We start from the raw sequence: 19151 nt of genomic DNA on the forward strand, positions 1-19151 counted from the left end.
TTAAGACCACCAGATTCATAACTCTGCATTTAACCTGATCACAGTACTTGGGTAGAAGCTATGTTTAAATCTACTTGTCCTGGCTTTCAGCACTCTATCTCGTCTTCCTGATGGTAGGATCTCAAACGACGAGTGGCCTGGATGTGAGCTACTGTGAGAGTTAGCTACTGTCTCTGGACCTCATTGCAATGGGTTGTTATTAAATACTATCTTACCAGAAATGTTATGTTAGGATGGCTTTTCATGTTCCAAATTGCTCATGAAATAAACCTCTGATCTCAAAATAAGCTTGTGGTTTGTCTGTGTATTTCCTTTACTGAATTATTTTTATAACATCATCAAACTAGATAACATTATCAGTGCACAAGGCTACATACTCCCTTCTAGCACTGGTGATGTTACCTAGCTGGGTCATGAAACGTCTGCAAGAAAACAGCCAAGCTCAGAGGACACCCGGTACCCTTCATTTTAACCCCGAGCTAGAAATATTCCCCTTTATCAATGGTTTCTTGCTCTGCATGCAGCAGGAGTCCAGCCACCGTGGCTTAGGCACACTTAAAACCTATGCCCACAGGCGCTTAACCATGGTTTGCTTATACACCGTGTCAGGGCTCCAGTAGTGACCAGCATTTAAATCCTGAGTCTCTAGCCTGATTTTCAAAGCTCAAAGAAGATTTATTAGAAGACGACATGCCGGCTCTGCCTGGGTGTAGCCGACTGAGGCACATCGTTCATTCTAACCCTTGACCCTGGTCTCCCCACCCCCGGGTGTATCGTAATTCATATTCTCCAATGGGACACGTCCATAGCCAAGAGTATCAACCAGACTCTCCAGTTAGAATTTTGCACGGCACAAACTTCGGTCACCTAGAAACTATATTTGAAAACATTTATGGAATGCACTTTTGATTTCCAAGCTGCCGCACTGCTCCCCCACCCTTTCTGTTGGCACCTCTAAAAAGACCGGAGAAATATTTTATGAGTTGACACACCGATGGCCAAAGCTAATTGGCTAATTGAGCTCACATGTTGTGGTAAGCCAAAGCCACCCCCGCAGCAGCAGCTGCACCTCAACGACCCCCAAGGGTTCCTCGGAGGCTGGCAGGATGGAGGAGACCCTTGGTCCTCAAACCACAACCTGCTTAGGGGGAACCAAACAGCTTTCACCAAACTGAGGTGAGTTGATCTCTGCAAATGGCAACTGGGTTTCCAGAGCTTCCGAAGGAGGAGGGCGATCCATTGGACAGCAGAATAGAATAGAATAGAATAGAATAGAATAGAATAGAATAGAATAGAATAGAATAGAATAGAATAGAATAGAATAGAATAGAATAGAATAGAATAGAATAGAATAGAATAGAATAGAAATATGGAATGGAATAGAATAAATTCTTTATTGGCCAAGTGTGATTGGACACATAAGGAATTTGTCTTGGTGGAAATGCTCTCAGTGTACATAAAAGAAAAGGTACATTCATCAAGAGTCAAGAATCATGAGATACAACACTTAATGATAGTCATAGGGTACAATCAACAATCAAATCATACTAGGAAACAGTCAAGTACACTAATAGTAGTGTACACTTTGTAAATAGTTGAACAGCATTGAGTGAATTATTTGTTTAGCAGAGTGATGGCTTTCGGGGAAAAACTGTTCTGGTGTCTAGTTGTTCTGGTGTGCAGGGCTCTATAGAGTTTTTTTGAGGGTAGGAGTTGAAATAGTTTATGTCCAGGATGTGAGGGGTCTGTAGATATTTTCACACCCCTCTTTGTGACTCGTGCAGGATACAGGTCCTCCGTGGAAGGCAGGTAGGTAGCCATTGTTTTTTCTGCAGTCCTAATTCTCCTCTGGAGTCCGTGTCTGTCCTGTTGGGTTGCAGAACCAAACCAGACAGTTATGGAGGTGCAGATGACAGACTCAATCATTCCTCTGTAGAAAAATCAATGGGGAACTTTTCCTTTTGCAAGTTACCTTCCTTACCTCTGTCTTCATAAACACACCCTAAAATAGTTCCAAGAACCCTTTTCAAATATAATCAAGCAATACATTTAGCCAAGGAAAACTAAACACACAGGTATAGCTTAGGTGGCACCTGGCTCAACAGGAGTAACTGCGAGAGGGACCTTGAGGTCCTAGCAGACAATCCCTTAGATATGAGCCAGCCGTGTGCTGCAGCTGCCAAAAAAGCCAACACAGTTCTAGGTTGCATTTACAGAGGGATGGAATCAAGATCATGTGAAGTGTTGATCCTATTTTAGAAGGCCTTGGTGAGGCCACCTTTGGCATATTTGCATCCAGTTTTGGTCGCCATGATGTAAAAAAGATGTTGAGACTCTAGAAAAAGTGCAACAAAGAGAATTAGGGGACTGGAGGCTAAAACATATGAAGAACAGTTGCTGGAACTAGATAGGTCTACTTTGATGAAAAGAAGGACTGGGGGTGACATACGATCTTCCAATATCTCAGGGGTTGCTACAAAGAGGAGGGGGCTCAAGCTATTCTCCAAAGCACCTGAGGGCAAGACGAGAAGCAACGGATGGAAACTAACCAAGGACAGAAGCAGAACAGAACAATTAACCAGTGGAACTGCTTCCCACCAGAAGTTGTGGGAGCTCCAACACTGGAGGTTTTAAAGAAGAGACTGGGCAGCCACTTGTCTGAAAGGGTATAGGGTCTCCTGCTTGGGCGGGGGGCTGGACTAGATGACCTACAAGGTCCCTTCCAGCTCTATTCCATTTTGGTTCATGGTGACATTCGTCCATGAGAGAATAGAAATGTCCAGACACCAGCCCCGTCCTCTCCGGAGGGGAGGGGGAGCAGGCCAGGAGAAGCAGACCTGGCTTAGTGCGGGGGGGGGCAGCTGGCCAGCCAAGCCCCCTCCCTGGAGGTGGGGGGAAGAGAGAGAGAAGCAAACACATTGTAAATCTTGATAAAGCCACCTGGAGACCTTCGAATCCCTAGTCCCCAGGTCAGCATACTAACCCCACTATCAAAGTAGAGCTGGAAGGGGCCTTGGGGGTCTTCTAGTCCACCCCCTACTCAAGCCTATATACTTCAGACAAGTACCCACGACTTCTGGTGGCAGGCAGTTCCACTGGTTCATTGTCCTCCTCCCTGTTCGGAAGTTCCTCCTTCGTTCCAGGTTGCTTCTCTCCTGGATGAGTTTCCATCCCTTGTTCCTTGTCCTGCCCTCGGGTGCTTTGGAGAATAAATTGGCCCCCTTATCTCTTGAGATAAGCCAGGGAATAGAAACTGGACTTAACTGCAAGTCAGCTTTCTGTGAATGTTTTCTCACAAAGGGACTTTAAATGTGAACATTTTAAAAGGGGTGTGTGTGTGTGTGTGTGGTGTGTGTGTTAAAATCTCATATGGTAGTTTTTTTTTAATCCTGAACGCAATTCATCTTCATGTGTACCACCACAAAATCTTTGCTGTTTTTTCGATTTGTAGTTTGTTTATTTAAGAACATTTTTATGACTACCCGCTGGCTTTGGGTGACTCTGGAGGGGGATGGAGGGTTAAAAAAAAAACCAATATACAAACTAAAAAAATATACTCCCCACCCCGAGTTTCTCCATTCTGAGCAAGTTTGAAAATTACTCTGCCTGTCGGGCAATTGATTGACAGCAGACAGCCCGTTTTAAGGCAAGGTTTTCCAAACTAGGCAATTTTAAGACTGGTGGACTTCAACTCCCAGAATTCCCCAGCCACATTCGGGAGCTCCAGGGCCAGGGCAGCGTTCCCTCCCATGGGCTGAACTGGGTCAGTAGTCCAGCAAGGTCCACTGGAGGGTCCAGGGAGTAACACTAGGAAGACTTTATGCAGCCACCAGGACTCTGGAAGCCCACGGATGTTCTCCGACCACCTAGGTGGAGTTTGTCCCAAAGGTGGTTTTTGAAAAGATAATTGGCCTTTGCTTGTTTTTTCCTTGAAGACATTTCCCTTCTCATCCCAGAAGCTTCTCCAGTTCTGACTAAATGGTGCATATGGCTGGGGGGGGGAATTGGAAGGAGTATTCTCAGAGAGAGCGCCAAAGACCAGAGGACTGCACAGCATGTAAATCCTTCCATTCCCCACCATTCAGTCAGAACTGAAAAAGCTTCTGGGGTGAGAAACACCTTTGGGTCCCGGTCAGTGTCTCTCTCTCTCTCTGCCCCCCAGTGAAGCAGCAGGTGGGGGGAGGGCAGGAATAATGAACAAAACTCCGGGATTGGAGGGAGAGAGAAGGGGAGGGAGAAGTTGGGACTTCTGCACTCAAAAGAAGAAACGCTACACCAATGACAAAAAGACAAGCATCCTTTTATTCGGACAGGACCTGAGTCTACAAACCTTAGAAAAGAGAAATACGTACAAAAGCCAGAGTCAACCGTGAAGGTGCTTCCATGCTGGACTTCCTGAGGCTGAGGGGGGGAGGGACGGAGGGAGGGCTGCCCCTTCGAATTAGGAGTGGAGGGCCAGCCATCCATCCTGCAAAACGGGGAGGGGGCCCAACTCGGCAGCTCTGGGAAGGAGGGCTTGTGCTGCCCCAGAGTTCAGGGGTCGCAGGCCTTAAGTTGCCCCGCCCTCTGGGGTCTCCGGGTCTTCCAAGGCGGTCAAGAGCTGCCGCAAACACTGGCGGATTTCACCCGGGCCGCGATAGGCCTTCTTGGTGCCCCGGGGCAGCTGGCGGCAGGAGGAGAGGTTGAGGTAGCTGAGGGAGGGGCAGCTGGCGATCAGGGTCCTTGCCGGAGGGGGGGAGGAAAGAGAAGGGACTTCGGTTAGGGCCACGACAGGCATCGACGTAGGACCGCAATGTCTGCTGCCAAGAGACGGTCGTTAAGCGAGTTCTGCCCCATTTCTGCCCCTTTCTTGCCAAAGCGGTTTGTAGAATCACTGCAGGTCTTAAGTTAGTAACAGTCGTTAAGCGAACCTGGCTTCCCCAATTGACTTTGCTCATCCAGAAGATCGGGGGGAGGAGAGGAACACTGCAACCGTCATAAATGTGAGTCAGTCGCTAAGCATCTGAATTTCGATCAGGTGACCACAGGGAGGTTGCAATGGTGGTTAAGTGGGGAAAAGGCTCCCCCCCCAGTGCTATTGTAACTTTGAACGGTCACTAAACAAACGGTTGTTAAGTGAAGGACTGGCTGCCTTCTTTGGCCCCTTGCCAAAGGCCTCTGTAGCTGGGGGGGGGAGGGGAGGGGAGGTGGGGGGGACTCGGGCCACCTTAACAGCATAGCCAGCTCGGGAATTCTGGGAGCCGAAGTGGCCACCGCCGCCTGTCCCTGTTCCCCAGGCATCGCAGAGGACCCCCCCTCCATTGGAGTGGAGTAGAATGAGCAGGAAGGGGCCTTGGAGGTCATCTAGTCCAGCCCCCTGCTGGAGCAGGGGAACCTATCCCACTGCAGAGAGGTGGCTGTCTAGACGCTGCTTAAGAGCCTCTCCAGGGCTGCCAGGGGGCCTCCCCCCTCCCCCAACCTGCCGGCCTTCCCCTAGCCCAGCCCCCAAAGGCAGGTGGCAGGCTGGGAGGCTGGCAAAGCTGGGCGTTCTTGGCTATGCCAATTCCTGGAGGGGTTGGCCGTTCAAGTCCCGCCAGGCTCCAGGTTGACTCAGCCGTCCATCCTTCCGAGGTGGGTCAAATGAGGACCCAAAATGGTGGAGGGCAACAGGCTGACCCTGCAAACCACTTAGAGGGGGCTGTCAAAGCGCTACAAAGGGGTGTATTCGTCTAAGGGCAATTGCCAGGGGGAAGAACCCCCTTTTCCTGGGACGAAACACCTTCTGGGATCGAGGACCTCCAGGTGCCCCAGTGCAGGGGTGCCAAGCCTATGCCCAGCCTGCCATAGGCTGTGGAGTTGGCTGTCCTACAGACAGTGAGGGGCCGGCCCTGCCACCCTGGGCCCGGCCACGCCCAGGCCATGGGCCCCCCACCGGCCCCCCAAGGGCAAACAAAATCCCGATGCCCCTCCCTGCCCCCCGGTTTCTTGGCCCTGCAGGTGGAAGCAACAAGGAGAGGGAGGGGGAGGGGGGCCCTGCCCGGCTCACCTGACGGTCCGGAGGGCGATCTTGGTCCCCGTGAGGCTGAGGGAGCGCAGCAGCGGAGCCCCTCCCCGAGTGAAGGCGGCCATGGCCTCCTCCAGGTCTTCCTCGCTGAAGCCCTGGCTGGTCAGGTCCAGCTCCCGCAGGCTGTGCCGCCACTTCCAGGTGAGGAGGGGGCTGCCTTCCAGAGGCCGGGAGAGGCTGCGGTCGCTGTAATGCAGGCCCAGGTAGAGCTGCTCCAGGTCTGCAGGAAATGCTTCCGAGGTCAGCGGGGAGAAAGACCCCCTGCCAGAGCCCCTCCCCTCGGGAGGCAGGGGAGGGGTCCCCAACCGGCCTGCCCCACCCGGCCACCATCACCGGCTGCTCCAGCCAGTCTCCCCAAGAACCTGGGAATGCCCAACTGCTCCCGAGGGGACCGTCGGCCTCCTGCCCGGAAGAGGCAAGGGCACTTTTCAACCCATGAGAGCTGGAAGGGACCCTGGAGGTCTTCTAGTCCAGCCCCCTGCTCAAGCAGGAGACCCTGTACAATTTGAGTCAAGTCTCTGCCCAGGCTCTTCTTAGAAACCTCCAGCAGCCACAGCCTCTGGTGGCAGCTGGTTCCACTGGTTAATTGTCCTCGCTGTCAAAAATTCCTCCTTAATTCCAGGTTGCTCCTCTCTTTGACTAGTTTCCATCCTTTCTTTCTTGTCCTGCCTTCGGGGGCTTTGGAGAAGAGGTTGAGACCACCCCTCTCCTTTGGGGCGGCCCCTCAAAGGCTGGAAGGCGGCCATCATGTCCCCCCACCCCCCGCCTTCCTTAGACTATCCCTACCCCAACACTGCAACCATTCTTGTATGTTTTAGCCTCCAGGCCCCTCCGCTTCCTTCACATCATATCACTTCCTCCGCTGAGAGTCGCAGGGGGGTGAACGTCTCCTTGATCTCAGGGTGGCCCCCATAAACCACCCACCCTCCAAAGAGCCACATGTAAAAGCTCCTGTTAGCAAAGTTTTGGGCTGACATCTCGGTTCTTAAAGGCCCCCGCAGCCGTCCAGGGAAGAAGAGGGGAGGCGAGACCCTGTCCCTTTGGTGGGTGGGCTTCAGGGATGCCATTCCCGCCACCCATTTGGGGCGGAGGTGGAGCATCAGGCTGGAACCCGGGCACTCCAGTCCTGCCAGGCCCGATGCCAGCTGGGTGACCTTCGCTCAGCCCTGCCAGGACCTGGAGGCCGGGGCAAACCAAGTTTCCGTCTGTTGTTTCTGGTCTCGCCTTCTGCTGCCTTTGCAGGAAAAAGGAGCCTACGGGGTGGGGGGCTGTTTTCCCACACCCAGATCCCCCCAGTGTGGGGCTGGAGGCTAAGGAGGGGAGAGGAGAACCTAACTGGTTGCCTGGAAACAAGGGGGCCCCCTCTTCTGCACCCACCTGGGCAGGTCAGCCGCTCCAGCCCTTTGGGCGTCACACGGACGCAGCCACGCAGGTCCAGGACACGGAGGCGGCTGGAGGCGCTGAGAATGCGCCACAGCATGTGGTTGTCCACGAAGGAGAAGGCCGTGGTGGCCAGGCACAGCTCCTCCAGCTGTGGGAAGCCCGGGGATGGTGGGGACGAGGCCGGGAGTTGCTTCGGGTAGTAGGTGACGTTGAGCAGCCGCAGCACCTGTGGGCAGGAGGAGTGCGCAGAGCAGCTGCTGACGGGCTGCAGGAAACCGCCCCCCAGGGCTCCTCTGGAAGAGCCAGTTCCTCCCCCACCCCACCCAGCAGCCAGGAAGTCAGGTTCTGACTCGGGGAGGGGGCAGGAGGGACCCCCACACACCTGCAGCTGTGGACAGGCGGCCTGCAGCTGTTCAATGGGCAGCTGGAAGTGCTGGGTGCATTGCTTGATCTCCGCATTCACCTCCAGCAGCCGCAGGTCCGGGCAGCAGCCACCCTGGGGGGGAAGGATGAGGGGGGCAACCGGAGAACAGGCTGGGTCAGCTCCAGAGGGTCCAGCCCAGCGCAGGAGGGCCCCCCTGGAGGGATGTGCCCAACACGAGTCAGCAGTCGCCTGCCGCCCCTGGCCTGGCCTCTTGGTGCGCTGCCAGGCGCAAGCAACTACAACTCCCGTGGCTTCTCCCTTGGATGAATCTGCACGGAGCGCCTGGCTCCCCTTGGAACGGACAGGTACGCCCTGAACACCTTGACTTCCGGCGCCTCCTCCTCCCACCCAGGAACGTCTCTTAGCTTCCCCACCCTCCTTCAGCCTGCGGTTCCTCAACTTCTGACCATAACTGACCCCACATTTTCTGGGGCCGAGACAGCCGTCAAGTGAATTTTGCCCCACTTGACAAACCTTCTGGCCACTGTTGTTAAGTGAATCGGTCCTTAAGTGAATCTGGCTTCCCTAATCACTCCGTTTATCAGAAGGTTGCAAAAGAAAAAAATGATCACGTGACCCGGGACATTTATGACCCGGGCCATAAATACGAGTCACCGGACAAGGGTTTCAATTTTGACCACAGGGGTGCTGCAACAGTTGTGACAAACGGTCGTAAGTCCCTTTTCTCAATGCCGTTCAAACAGCCGCTAAACACACGGTTGTAAGAGGAGGACTAAGTGCAAAGCCCCCAAACTGGAAGCCAAACCAGGCCGGGAGCCGATGCCGCTCAGAGCAAGGCCAGCCACTCCAGCGGGAGCCCCGAGAGGCTGGGCTGCCAAGGGGTCTCGGAGGGGATGCGGCCTTCGGGACTCGAACCTCAGCCGCCAATATCCCTGGTTAGATCCAAACCGCAGCTGCTGGCAGCTGCCCTCCTGGCCAGCCTGGCAGAGACCCTCCTTGCCAGGCTGGGTCCCCTGGAGGGAGGGGCTGCTCCGTGGGGGGGTGTCAGGTCCGGCCTTCGCAGGTCCCCCGCTCTGCTTACCACCAGGAGAGCAAAAATGGCGCTCAGGCGGCTGCTGTAGGTCAGCGAGAGCTGCTCCATCCGGGCACCTGCCCTTTCCAGGAAGCCGGTGACCGCCCAGGGGTCCACCTGGAGGGGCAGATGAGAGCCTGTCTCCTCCATCCTCCAGGTTGGGGCTAGCAGTCCCCGGGACCCTCCCTCCCTCCCTCGGGCCAAGGCTCACCTGGCATCCCTGCAGGTTCAGGCTCACCAGTCGTGGGCAGGACGTGGCCAGCTGGCAAGGGGCTCGGTGGTCACCCCGCTGCAGTGGGCCAGGCGCAGGGTGGCCAGGTGCGGGCTGGAAGCGGCCAGAGCCTGCAAAGACAGGGGGGGTCAGCTGGCAGGTGGAGGGCAGGAAGGGGGCCGGGCAGGACATCCACCTGCCCCTCCCCCCACACTCACCTGCAGCACTGGCGGGACGAGGCTCTTCCAGTGGCTGAGCGTGAAGTCGCGCAGGAGGGAGAACCTGCGGGGCACAGAAGGTCCTCGGGTCGGGTCCCGGGAAACGGGGGAGGGGGACGCGGGGCCCGTCCTCATCCTCACCTGTGGGCCGCCAGCCACTCCAGGGTGCCCAGGGCCTTCTGCTGCTGCGCAGGGACCCACTTCTGCCCCGGGGCCGCCCAGCAGTGCCCCACCGCCACCCGCTGCCACAGCACCGGCGCCGCCGCCGCTCGGCACCACAGCCGGCACACGCGGGCCGCCCTGCGGGGAGAGAGAGAGAGAGAGGCGGGGAGGGCGGGGGGTGTCAGGCGGGGGGGGTGGGGGTCCCGTGGGGCAGCCCCTCCGCCCCCCTCCCCACGCTCACCGGCACAGGAAGGGCACCGCGCCCCCTCGGAGGCCGCCGCCAGCCCGAAGACGCGCACCAGCAGCTCGGCCGGGAGGCGGGACCCCAGGCGCCCCCGGGGACCCCGCGCCCCCGGCTCGGCCCCGCCGCCCCGCCTCCTGCGCGCCCCCGCGGCCCCGCCGGGCCCTCCTCGGGCACCAGCAGCAGCGCCGCTTCCTCCGTCTCCTGCACCACGAAGCGCGGCGAGCCCCCGCCTCCCGCGACCCCCGCGACCCCCCCGCCTCCTCCTCCTCTTCGGGCGGGGGCGCCGGGCAGGCCTTGCGCCGCATGGCCGCTGTGGCTCCGCCTCCCAAAAGCCCCGGGGGAGGGGCGCGGCGCGGGGGCCGCCGGGAAGGGGCGGGGAGGGCCAGGACCCGGCCGGCGCCCCTCCCCGCACGCGGCCCCAGCCGCCCCGCCGCTGCAGGTGACGAGGCCGCCCGGGGAGCCCCCGCCCGCCGCCTAAAAGGCGATGCTCAGCCCCGCGCCGAGTCTCCGGCCGCCGCTCTGCCTTCCGGGCCTGGGCAGGTAAGCGGGCCGGGGCCATTCCGGAGCCCCCGCTCCCCGAAGGCAGGGAAGCAGAGGCGGGGGCTGGGAGCTGCTGCCGGCGGCGGAGGCCCCGGGGGCTGGCGGGGCTTCCCCCCAATGGCCGCGGGGGCTGGGAGGGGGCTGGCCAAAGCGGGCGGTCCGGAAACGGGCCTTGAAGAGCCCCCCACCCTCCTCGGACCCGGACGGAGAGCAGGCGCCGGGCTGCGCCGGGTTCCCTGGGCGGAGGAGAGCGGAGGGAGCCGGGGGTCGGCGCTGGGCGATCCCCGGGGAGCAGAGACCCCCAAACGTGGCCGCTGTGCTGTGCTGGCTGGGGAATTCTGGGAGTTGAAGTCCACCCGTCTTCAAGCTGCCAAGTTTGAAGATCCTTGGGATATAGAAAGAGTCGAGGAGAAGAGAACAGAATAAACAGCTGGAAGGGATCTTGGAGGTCTTCTAGTCCAACCCCTGCTCAAGAAGGGGGGAGGGGGTGTCTTTCTGCAGGCTCCGAAGCTAAGCAGGGCCCAGCCTTGTTTGCCCTCGGGAGAGCGTGCCGGGTGGGCATGGAAATGCCTTGGGCCTGAGCAGCTCAGAGAATTTCGGGAAGGGATCCCTGATGTTGCCTAAAAGGGAGTCAACTTTAAAATTTAAAAAAAAAAAAAAAAAATCACGGGGTCAGCAGTTTTCCAGCTGAGACCCTGAGCCGACGCTCCCACCACCCAGACGGAGCAGTGAGACGGTCGGGGGCATCTTTTGGCGGCCTTGTCGCTTGCTGGGCTCTCCGGGGCAGAGGGTTTTCCCAAACTTCCCAACCAGAGGGATGCACACGTGGTGGTTTTCACTGTTGGCGCCCAGGCGGCATGAGCCGTGGGAGGGTTGCCTCTGTGCCATTCCCCCCCGCCCCCAGCCAGAGCTAAAGGCCCCTCTGAGCTGCTATGGGGGCTAAGCCGAAGACCAGCTGGGCCTGAGGCTTCGGATGGTGGGGGGCTGCAGGGCGCCTTGGCAGAAACCAACCCCTGGCCCTTTTCTTCTGCAGAGCTGCCTGGGCATGCCCCATGCCACATTCCCGCCCGGAATTCCAACCGTTCAGGAAGCTACTGACTGACTCCAGGAGGAGGATTGGCCTCCAGGCTGGGTAAGAGGAGGGTCCTTCTGGGGGGGGGGCTCTCCCCTCCCCTTCCCACTTAGGCTCCTGCCTGGCCCCAGGGCTCCATTGGGGCAGCCCCTTTCCCTCCGTCTCCCCCAACAAAGAGGCCCCTCCTAAGCCCTCCTCCCCTCTCACCCCATAAGCACTCTGGGTCACGCCAGGCCTTCCTCCTCCTCCTCCTCCTCCTCCTCTGGAACTCTCTCTCAGGAGAGCGGGAGGGGCCCCACTTCACCCAGGGTGTGCAGACCCCGGGGGCCCAGCTGCCTTCAGCCTCCCCCAATTATAAAAGGGGCGGGGGCAGGTTCAGCAAGCGGCAGCTGCCTCAGGGGTGGCCCAACTGATCCCCCCCCGCACTAAACAGAAGAGTCCTCCGTTCAGTCCAGCTACCGTCTCTGCTCATGGGTGAGTGGTCCTCAGTGCCGCGTTTCCCCGAAAATAAGGCCGAGCCTGATGGCGAAGGGGGGCTAAGGACTGGGCTAAGCTTGCAGCTGAAAAGCTGACATGGGACTGTGGGGGAACAGGCGGACTCAAGCCCCCTCCGCCAGCCCTGCCAGGTGGGTGGGTGGGGGCAGCGCAGCAAGAAACCCCCAAGCTCAGAGAGCACCGAGAGCCCCTCCTTTCAGCCCCCGACCGGCAAAGATTCTCCTTCATCCGCTCCTCTGTGCACAGGCAAAAGAGCCGAGGGGGTGTTGTTGTTTTTTGGCCCCTCGATATTTCCTGGTGCCCCAAGATAGAGTCCTGATTTCGGTCTCCAAGCGGAGCCTCGTGGGGAGGGGGTCCAAGCAGCAGCGCCCACATCTCCGCCCGTGACATGGGGCTGCAGAAGACTTATGGGGGGCTCAAGCTTGGCGGCTGTAAGACTTCCACTCCCAGAATCCCCCAGCCGGCCACGGAAGCTTCACCGCCAGGGGTGGGATGAAGATATTTTTGTTACTACCAGTTCTGTGGGTCTGGCTAGGTGGGCGTGGCCATGGGACTGGGTGGGTGTGGCCTCTCTTTTTTTGCGCACACACACACACACCCCGGCATGCACTCCATTGTTTTGCCTTCTGAGCCCCAGGGAAGCCTCCTGGGGGGCTGTTTTTGCTCCCAGGGGGCCTCGGGAGGCCCAGGCAAAAAACAGAGCACTGGGGGAGGGACACCGCACAGCCCACACCCCACGCACTCCCCTCCCCCCCATGCAGCCCTTTTTGCCTCCTGGCCCCCAGAAGCCGCCTGGGCAAAGCAGTAGGACAGCGAGCGGGATCCTGGAACAGCTGATCGTTGGAACAGCTGATCGTCGGGAGGACAAAAAAACCCTCCACCAGTTTGGCTGAACCAGTAGCTGTTTTTTTACTCCCGGTTCGCCCCAACCGGTAGAATCCCACCACTGTTCACCACCACTGTGGACTTCCACTCCCAGAATTCCCCAGCCAGCCCGGCTGGCTGGGGAATTCTGGGAGTGGGAGTCCACATGCCTTTAAATGACCCTGGTTGGAGACCCTGGCCTGAGGAGAGCAAGGCCTGGTCCTGTCCCGCAGTTGAAGACGGAGGGGGGGCCGTGGGGCTGGGAGGAGGGACATTCGCAGGCCCTGAATAGGCTTGGCAGCTGGAGATGAAGTGGGGCCTTTGGGGACTCCCTGTCTCTCCGCAGGCCACCAAGATGTCCTCCACCTCCCAGCGCAGCCCGGCCCTCCTTCCCCACGTGCTGGTGGCCCTCTTTGGGATGGGCTCCTGGGTTTCCGTGAACTCCCTCTGGGTGGAGCTGCCGGTGGTGGTGAAGAGGCTGCCGGAAGGTGAGTGAGGGGCTCCCAGGGGGAGGAGCCTGTTTGCTGGGCAGGGGGCAATGGGGAGGGGGAGAGGGAAAGCTGCCCGGCTGCCATCCAGAGAAGCGGGAGGGTCTGCCAGGGAAGGGATGTAGCCACGTGGCTTCCTGGGGGGGAGGAGTGGCTTTGCTGGGGGGAACTGGGAGGGGAAATACCTGGCCAGGTGCTGTTAGCTGCCCCCCCACAAAAAAAAAGAATGGAGAACTGCTGGCCTATTTAGGATAGGACAGCGAAGAACAAGGGAATGTAGAATATAGAATAATATAGAATAGTATAGAATAATTATTCTATACTGCAGGGGTCTCCAAACTTGGCAGCTTGAAGACTTGTGGACTTCAACTCCCAGAATTCCTCCTCTAGTCACACTAGCTCAGGAATTCTGGGAGTTGAAGTCCACAAGTCTTAAACTGGCCAAGGTTGAAGATCCTTGTGTTAGAGTAATACAAGAACAGGAAATGCATCACAGGAACCATAGAGATGAAACCTGGAGGGGCAACGTGATACAGGAAACCACTCCAATAGAGGGGAATGATAGAGCTGCATATAAGATACAACAGGAGTCTTCAAGTTTGACAGCTTTGGGACTTGTGGACTTCAACTCCCAGAATTCCTCCTCCTCCAGTCATGTTTGCTCAGGAATTCTGGGAGTTGAAGTCCACCAGTCTTCAAGCTGCCAAGTTTGAAGATCCTTGGGATATAGAAAGAGTAGAGTAGAACAGAATAAACAGAGCTGGAAGGGATCTTGGAGGTCTTCTAGTCCAACCCCTGCTCAAGAAGGAGTCCTATACAAGGCGTGTCCAACCGTGGCCACTTTAAGATTCCCAGCAGAACTGGTGCACCCGGCTTCCAGATGGGCAGAGCCCCCTTGGCGAGAGACTGCCGGGCACCTGGGTTGGCACCGTTGCCCCTTCTCTTTCTGCAGGCTGGAACCTGCCCGCCTACCTCTCCGTCCTCATCGCCCTGGGGAACCTCGGCCCAGTGAGCGTGGCCCTGATCCACCACTTCGCCCCCAAGAGGCTGAAGGAGCGGTGGCTGATCCACGCCATCCAGGCCTTGGCCACGGCCACAGCGCTCCTCCTGGCCCTCCTGTGGGACCACACGGCCGTGGTGGCCGGGCAGCCCCGCAGCGTGGCCTTCCTGGTGCTGGCCTTCCTGCTGGCGCTGGCCTGCTGCACCTCCAACGTCTCCTTCCTGCCCTACATGTACCAGTTCCCCCCGCTCTTCGTCCGCACCTTCTTCATCGGGCAGGGACTGAGCGCCCTCCTGCCCTGCGTGCTGGCCCTGGGGCAGGGCGTGGGGCAGCTGGAGTGCCCCAACGGCACCTGGGGGAACGCTTCGCAGCCACGCTACCTGCAGGAGAACTTCTCCGCCGGCACCTACTTTGGGCTGCTGGTGGCCCTGCTGGTGGGCTCTGCGCTGGCTTTCCTGGCCCTGGTCCTCTGGCACGGCCGCCGGGAGGGCCCGAAAGAGAGGGTCCCTCCGGAGGGGAGGACAGGCCCGGAGGAGGTCTACCCGTTGCGTGATGACAGTGACCCGGCCTTGCATGACGGTACCAACGAGGGGCCCCCCGGCAGGGACTCTACCCCTCTGCTGACCTTCTGGACTGGGAGGAACATCTACCTACTGGGGCTCCTGGGGGTCTCCAATGCCCTGACCAACGGGGTGCTGCCCTCCGTGCAGAGCTACTCCTGCCTGCCCTACGGCAACACCGCCTTCCATCTCTCGGTGGTCTTTGGCAACATCGCCAACCCCGTGGCCTGCTTCGTCGCCATGTTCCTCCTGAGTCGGTAAGTGCCTGGAGAGGTCCGGGGTGGGGAGGGGGCTTCCTGCCTCAGCCCGTGGGGCATTGGGGGCAGGGACAGGTGGATCCGGTGGGGGATACAGGGAGTCCTTGACTTACGCCAGGGGTCCCCATTCTGGGAGTTGAAGTCCACAAGTCTTAAAGTTGCCAAGTTTGGAGGCTTCTGACTTACACCCACAGTTGAGTCCCCAAATTTCCCTCAAGTGAGCTTGGCCCCAATTTACGACCTTTCTTGCCACAGTCATTAAGTGAACCACCACAGTTACAAAGGTAGTCACATGGTTGTTAAGTGAACTGGGCTTCCCCGTTGATTTTGCTTGTCAGAAGGTCACAAGAAGAGACCCTGGGACCCTCATAATTGTGAATCCATGGCCAAGGGTCTCAATGTTGATCATGTGGGGATGCCACAATGGTGGAAAGTGTGTAAAGGGGTCATAAATCCCCTTTTTTCAGTGTCGTTGTAACTTCGAACAGACACTGAACAACGGTTGTAGACTGAGGACTACCTGTAGCGATGTCCCCCTACCTGCCCTGGTCCAGTCCCTCCCGGGGTTGATGGGAGAATTGACTTCACCTCCCAGGGTCCTGTTGTCTCTCAGTCTGGGGTAGCTCAGGTGTTGATGCCCACCTGGGGAACTTCGGTGACTTTTCCTGGTCCAGCTGGTCCTGGCGTCGGAGCCATCTTAGGGAGTTATCCCCCCTGCCCTTTATCCAGACTGCTTCTCGGGGGTCTTCTGACTGGCCTTAGCGGGGGGCTACCCAGGCCCGTTTGCCCCTCTCTTTCTTCCGGTCCAGATCTGTTTTTTCCCTACACAAACGATGCTGTGCTTCAGTCAGCGTGAGAGGCTACCTCTGGATCTGCCAGGGATCTTGCGGTATCCCTGGGATCTACAGAGTGTCCCCTCCGAGGCGATTTAGGTCCAGATGGACCACCGGCTGTCAGGATTTTGACGGGTCCCCCCAGGAGCCCCTAGGGATTCCGTCGTCTCGCCACAACGTCAGCTCTGCCTCCTGCATCTGATTTTACGGGTGTTTTTAATGGAGGTGAAAGCTTAACATACGTGTCAAATCCGTGTGTGATATTGCCACGTGCTAAATAAATCACCCTCAGGCCGGTTTCAGGGCTGCCTCGCACACCTCAGGGAGGATGTTGTGTCCAGAGGCGACTCGTGTAACAAACACACAGCCGCACAAAACCACACCTATGGATTAGGGGAGAGCTGTCCACTCTTGGCCGCTTTAAGACTGGTGGACTTCAACTCCCAGAATTCCCCAGCCAACATAGCACAGCATCCTAGAGATAGGAACCATAGAACCATAGCACGGCTGGGTGCAGAATTCTGGGAGTTGAAGTCCACCAGCCTTAAAGCGGCCAAGTTTGGGGACCCCTGGATTTGGATGAGGATGAGAGGGCTTGGACTCCGGACAGACCCAAAGGGAGGGGCTTCATTAGTCGGGGGTTTTGTGCAGAGCTGCCCCGGATTGTGCTGGACCCAAGGAGGTGGGGGGGCTGGGAGGGTTTGGGGGGCTTCAGCCAAGGCCTCCAGCACTTGGGGGTCTCTTGGGGGGGGGGAGGCTACACTCGCCCAGCAGGTGAGGACAAGGCAGCGGGAAGGAGGGGCTTCCCTTGTTAAACCCCTCCCCCCGGCTATCGCTTCCTGGTCTCTGTGGGAGGGTCAGCGCACAGCATTGGGGGGTTGCCTTGGCTAGGCGCAGACCCCTCCCCAGCCACCCTTCTCTCCCTCTTCCAGGTCCTTGCTGGCCCTGAGCATCATCTCGGCTGCCGGATGCGTCTTTGGGGCCTACCTGATGGGGCTGGCGGTCCTCAGCCCCTGCCCCCACTGCAGGGCAGCCACCTGGGGGTCGCTCTGGTGGTGAGTGGGGTGCAGAAGGGATGGGGGGGAGCAGCCACACGGTCTTCCTCCTGCCCCCCCCCCCAGGCCCTCCAAGTCGTCCTTTTCCAACAAGGGGGGAGGCACTTGGGCCAAGTGGCCCCCAAAGCAGGGGCCCCCCACCCCCTCGGACCCTAAAGCTGCCGAGGCTACCGCAGAGCCAGCTGGCCTCCCTTGCAGGGTTGTTGTGAAGACAGGAGGCAGCCCAGCAGGGCTCCCCTGAAGCTCCCGGGTTCATGGCACTCAGGATGCGCTTTCTTCCCCTGTTATGCCAACAGCAACAACAACCCTGCAAGGGAGGCCGGGCCGTTTGGACTGGTGCCCATCTCCCTGGGAGGGAGGCTGTTTCCTGGACTTCATCAGGCACCAGAGACGCCCCCCAACTGCCCCCCCTTTACGCGAGAGGCAGGGACCGGACCCATCGAGTCTGTCCTCCTCTGATTTCCTTTTCTGTTTAGCTTATTATTATTTCTGTTTTAATTCTTCCTTGTTCCTTGCGGGCAGCCGACAAATTCAATAGTGAAATAATAACATTCGCTCCTGCGGGATGCTGCTCCTGCTGGGTTTATCCCAAGCGTGTTTAAACTCGGTGACTTGAGGACAGAGCCTCTGCTGGACGCTGCTCTGTCCGCCTGTCCGGTGTCGGGCGGGTGCTTGGGTCCTCGGTGGCTGACGACCGGCCTCTCTCCCACCCACCAGGTGCTGGCCTGGACCTGCTTCTCCGGCCTCTTCGCCTACCTGAAGGTGGCCATCAGCAGCCTGCTGCACGAGGCCGGCCACGCGGCCCTGCTCTGGTGTGGGGCCGTCATCCAGGCGGGGTCCCTGCTGGGGGCCCTGGTCATGTTCCCCCCCACCAGCGTCTACCACCTCTTCCAGAGAGGACAGGACTGCGTGGACAACTGCAGGGCGTGACTGCGGCCGGACGGAGACCCCGAGGAGACCCCCCCCGCGCCCCCCCCCAGCTCTGCTCCCCAGGACTGTTGGCTCCGGCCGCTGGGAGGGGGAGAGGAAGTGGACCCTCTGCCCTCCGTGCAGCTGGAGGGAAGGGAAGGGCGCCTCCATTGTGGAGGGGGCACCGCAGGGGTGTGTGATCCAGAGCTGCTCCAGGATTTCCGTTTTATGACCCTTCTTGCTGCTGCTGTTAAGCGAATCACTGCCATTGTTAAGTTAGCCACACAGTGGTCGAGCGAACTTGGATTCCCTGTCGACTTGGTTGTCGGAAGGCCGCAAAAGGGGATCACGTGACCCCAGGGATGCTGTGGCCGTGGTAATTGTGAGTTGCTAAGCGCCTGGATTTGGATCATGTGACCATGCCCACTTTTCCCATCGCCCTTGTAACTTCAGGTGGTCCCTAAGCGAATGTTCGCAAGGGGGGGACCCCCTCCTGGCCAGGCCCCCAAGCTGCGCTCCCTGACCACCAGCATCCTCCCCATCGGAGTTCTGGATCTGGGTTACAACAGCGCCCCTGCAAGTAGCTTTGTCGGACCTTCGCTTAGTGACGGTTCCTAAGTTGAGGGCTGTGTAGTGCCTGGAAAGAAGTTCTGGGGGGCTGGCTCCCCACAGAGGCCGACACAGCCCTCCCCTTCGCCCCCCATGCACATTGCAAGGCCAGGCCTCTGCCCCCCATCTCCCCCCAGAACTCCTGGATCCAGAGGGAGGTGGGGGCTGCCCCCCGGTCTTCCTTCGGAGCTTTTGCCTTTAAAAAAAGTGGTTTCCCTAAATATTTGTTTTTCCTTTTATGTATATTTTTGTACCTTTTTTTATCTGGTTTGTATATTTTGGGAACAGAATTAAACCTTATAATTAAAACAAAAGATCATTTTGGAGAGAGCAATTGTCCCCCGTCCCCCCCCCCCAGTTCCTCTGCTGGGACCCACAAAGTGGCTCCTTTTCCTCGGGGGAGGGGGGAGGGAACGGGCCCTCCTCGGCTACCTGTTCTGACTCAAACTTTGTTCCAAGGAAACAAACACGAAAGGGAGGTAACAGCAAAACCTTTTAATAATTCTTTACGAATTCCGTTCCTTCCCGGTTAAAAGGCTGTTTCAAACTAACTGTCTCTGATAAGAACGAGCCTTGCCGAGGTGGTGCAAAGCTGCCAGGAACACCAGGTAAAGGTGCCAAAAAATAGTTCAAACGCAAAGAGTCTCCAAACACCAACCAAGATAATCCGAACGTCCACAAGGCTTGAATGCAGAAACTTCTTTGCTTCCTGCAAAGAACTCTGGTTTCTCAGCTGGCTTTTATCTCTTAA

The 19151-nt window shown here is 58.1% G+C and overlaps 2 protein-coding genes across 2 annotated transcripts; one reads left to right on the plus strand and one right to left on the minus strand.

Annotated features, from left to right (window-relative positions):
* Positions 1 to 4279: 4279 nt before the first annotated feature.
* FBXL6 (F-box and leucine rich repeat protein 6) lies at positions 4280 to 11146 on the minus strand. Its single transcript, XM_026690878.2, is given in 13 exon segments — positions 4280 to 4721; positions 6026 to 6263; positions 7421 to 7652; positions 7809 to 7922; positions 8893 to 9000; positions 9095 to 9159; positions 9162 to 9225; positions 9313 to 9376; positions 9454 to 9612; positions 9716 to 9743; positions 9746 to 9796; positions 9799 to 10192; positions 10994 to 11146. Coding segments are annotated over 13 exon segments (1842 nt in total). The 3' UTR covers positions 4280 to 4549.
* Positions 10143 to 18714, plus strand: SLC52A2 (solute carrier family 52 member 2). Its single transcript, XM_087958926.1, is given in 7 exon segments — positions 10143 to 10258; positions 11292 to 11390; positions 13036 to 13177; positions 14130 to 14994; positions 16760 to 16842; positions 16845 to 16882; positions 17600 to 18714. Coding segments are annotated over 5 exon segments (1332 nt in total). The 5' UTR covers positions 10143 to 10258; positions 11292 to 11390; positions 13036 to 13044; the 3' UTR covers positions 17813 to 18714.
* Positions 18715 to 19151: the final 437 nt, after the last annotated feature.

Source organism: Notechis scutatus, chromosome 3 (genome assembly GCF_049901735.1).
Source record: "Notechis scutatus isolate UNSWTSFEM ecotype Mainland chromosome 3, rNotScu1.2, whole genome shotgun sequence".
NCBI lineage: Eukaryota > Metazoa > Chordata > Lepidosauria > Squamata > Elapidae > Notechis > Notechis scutatus.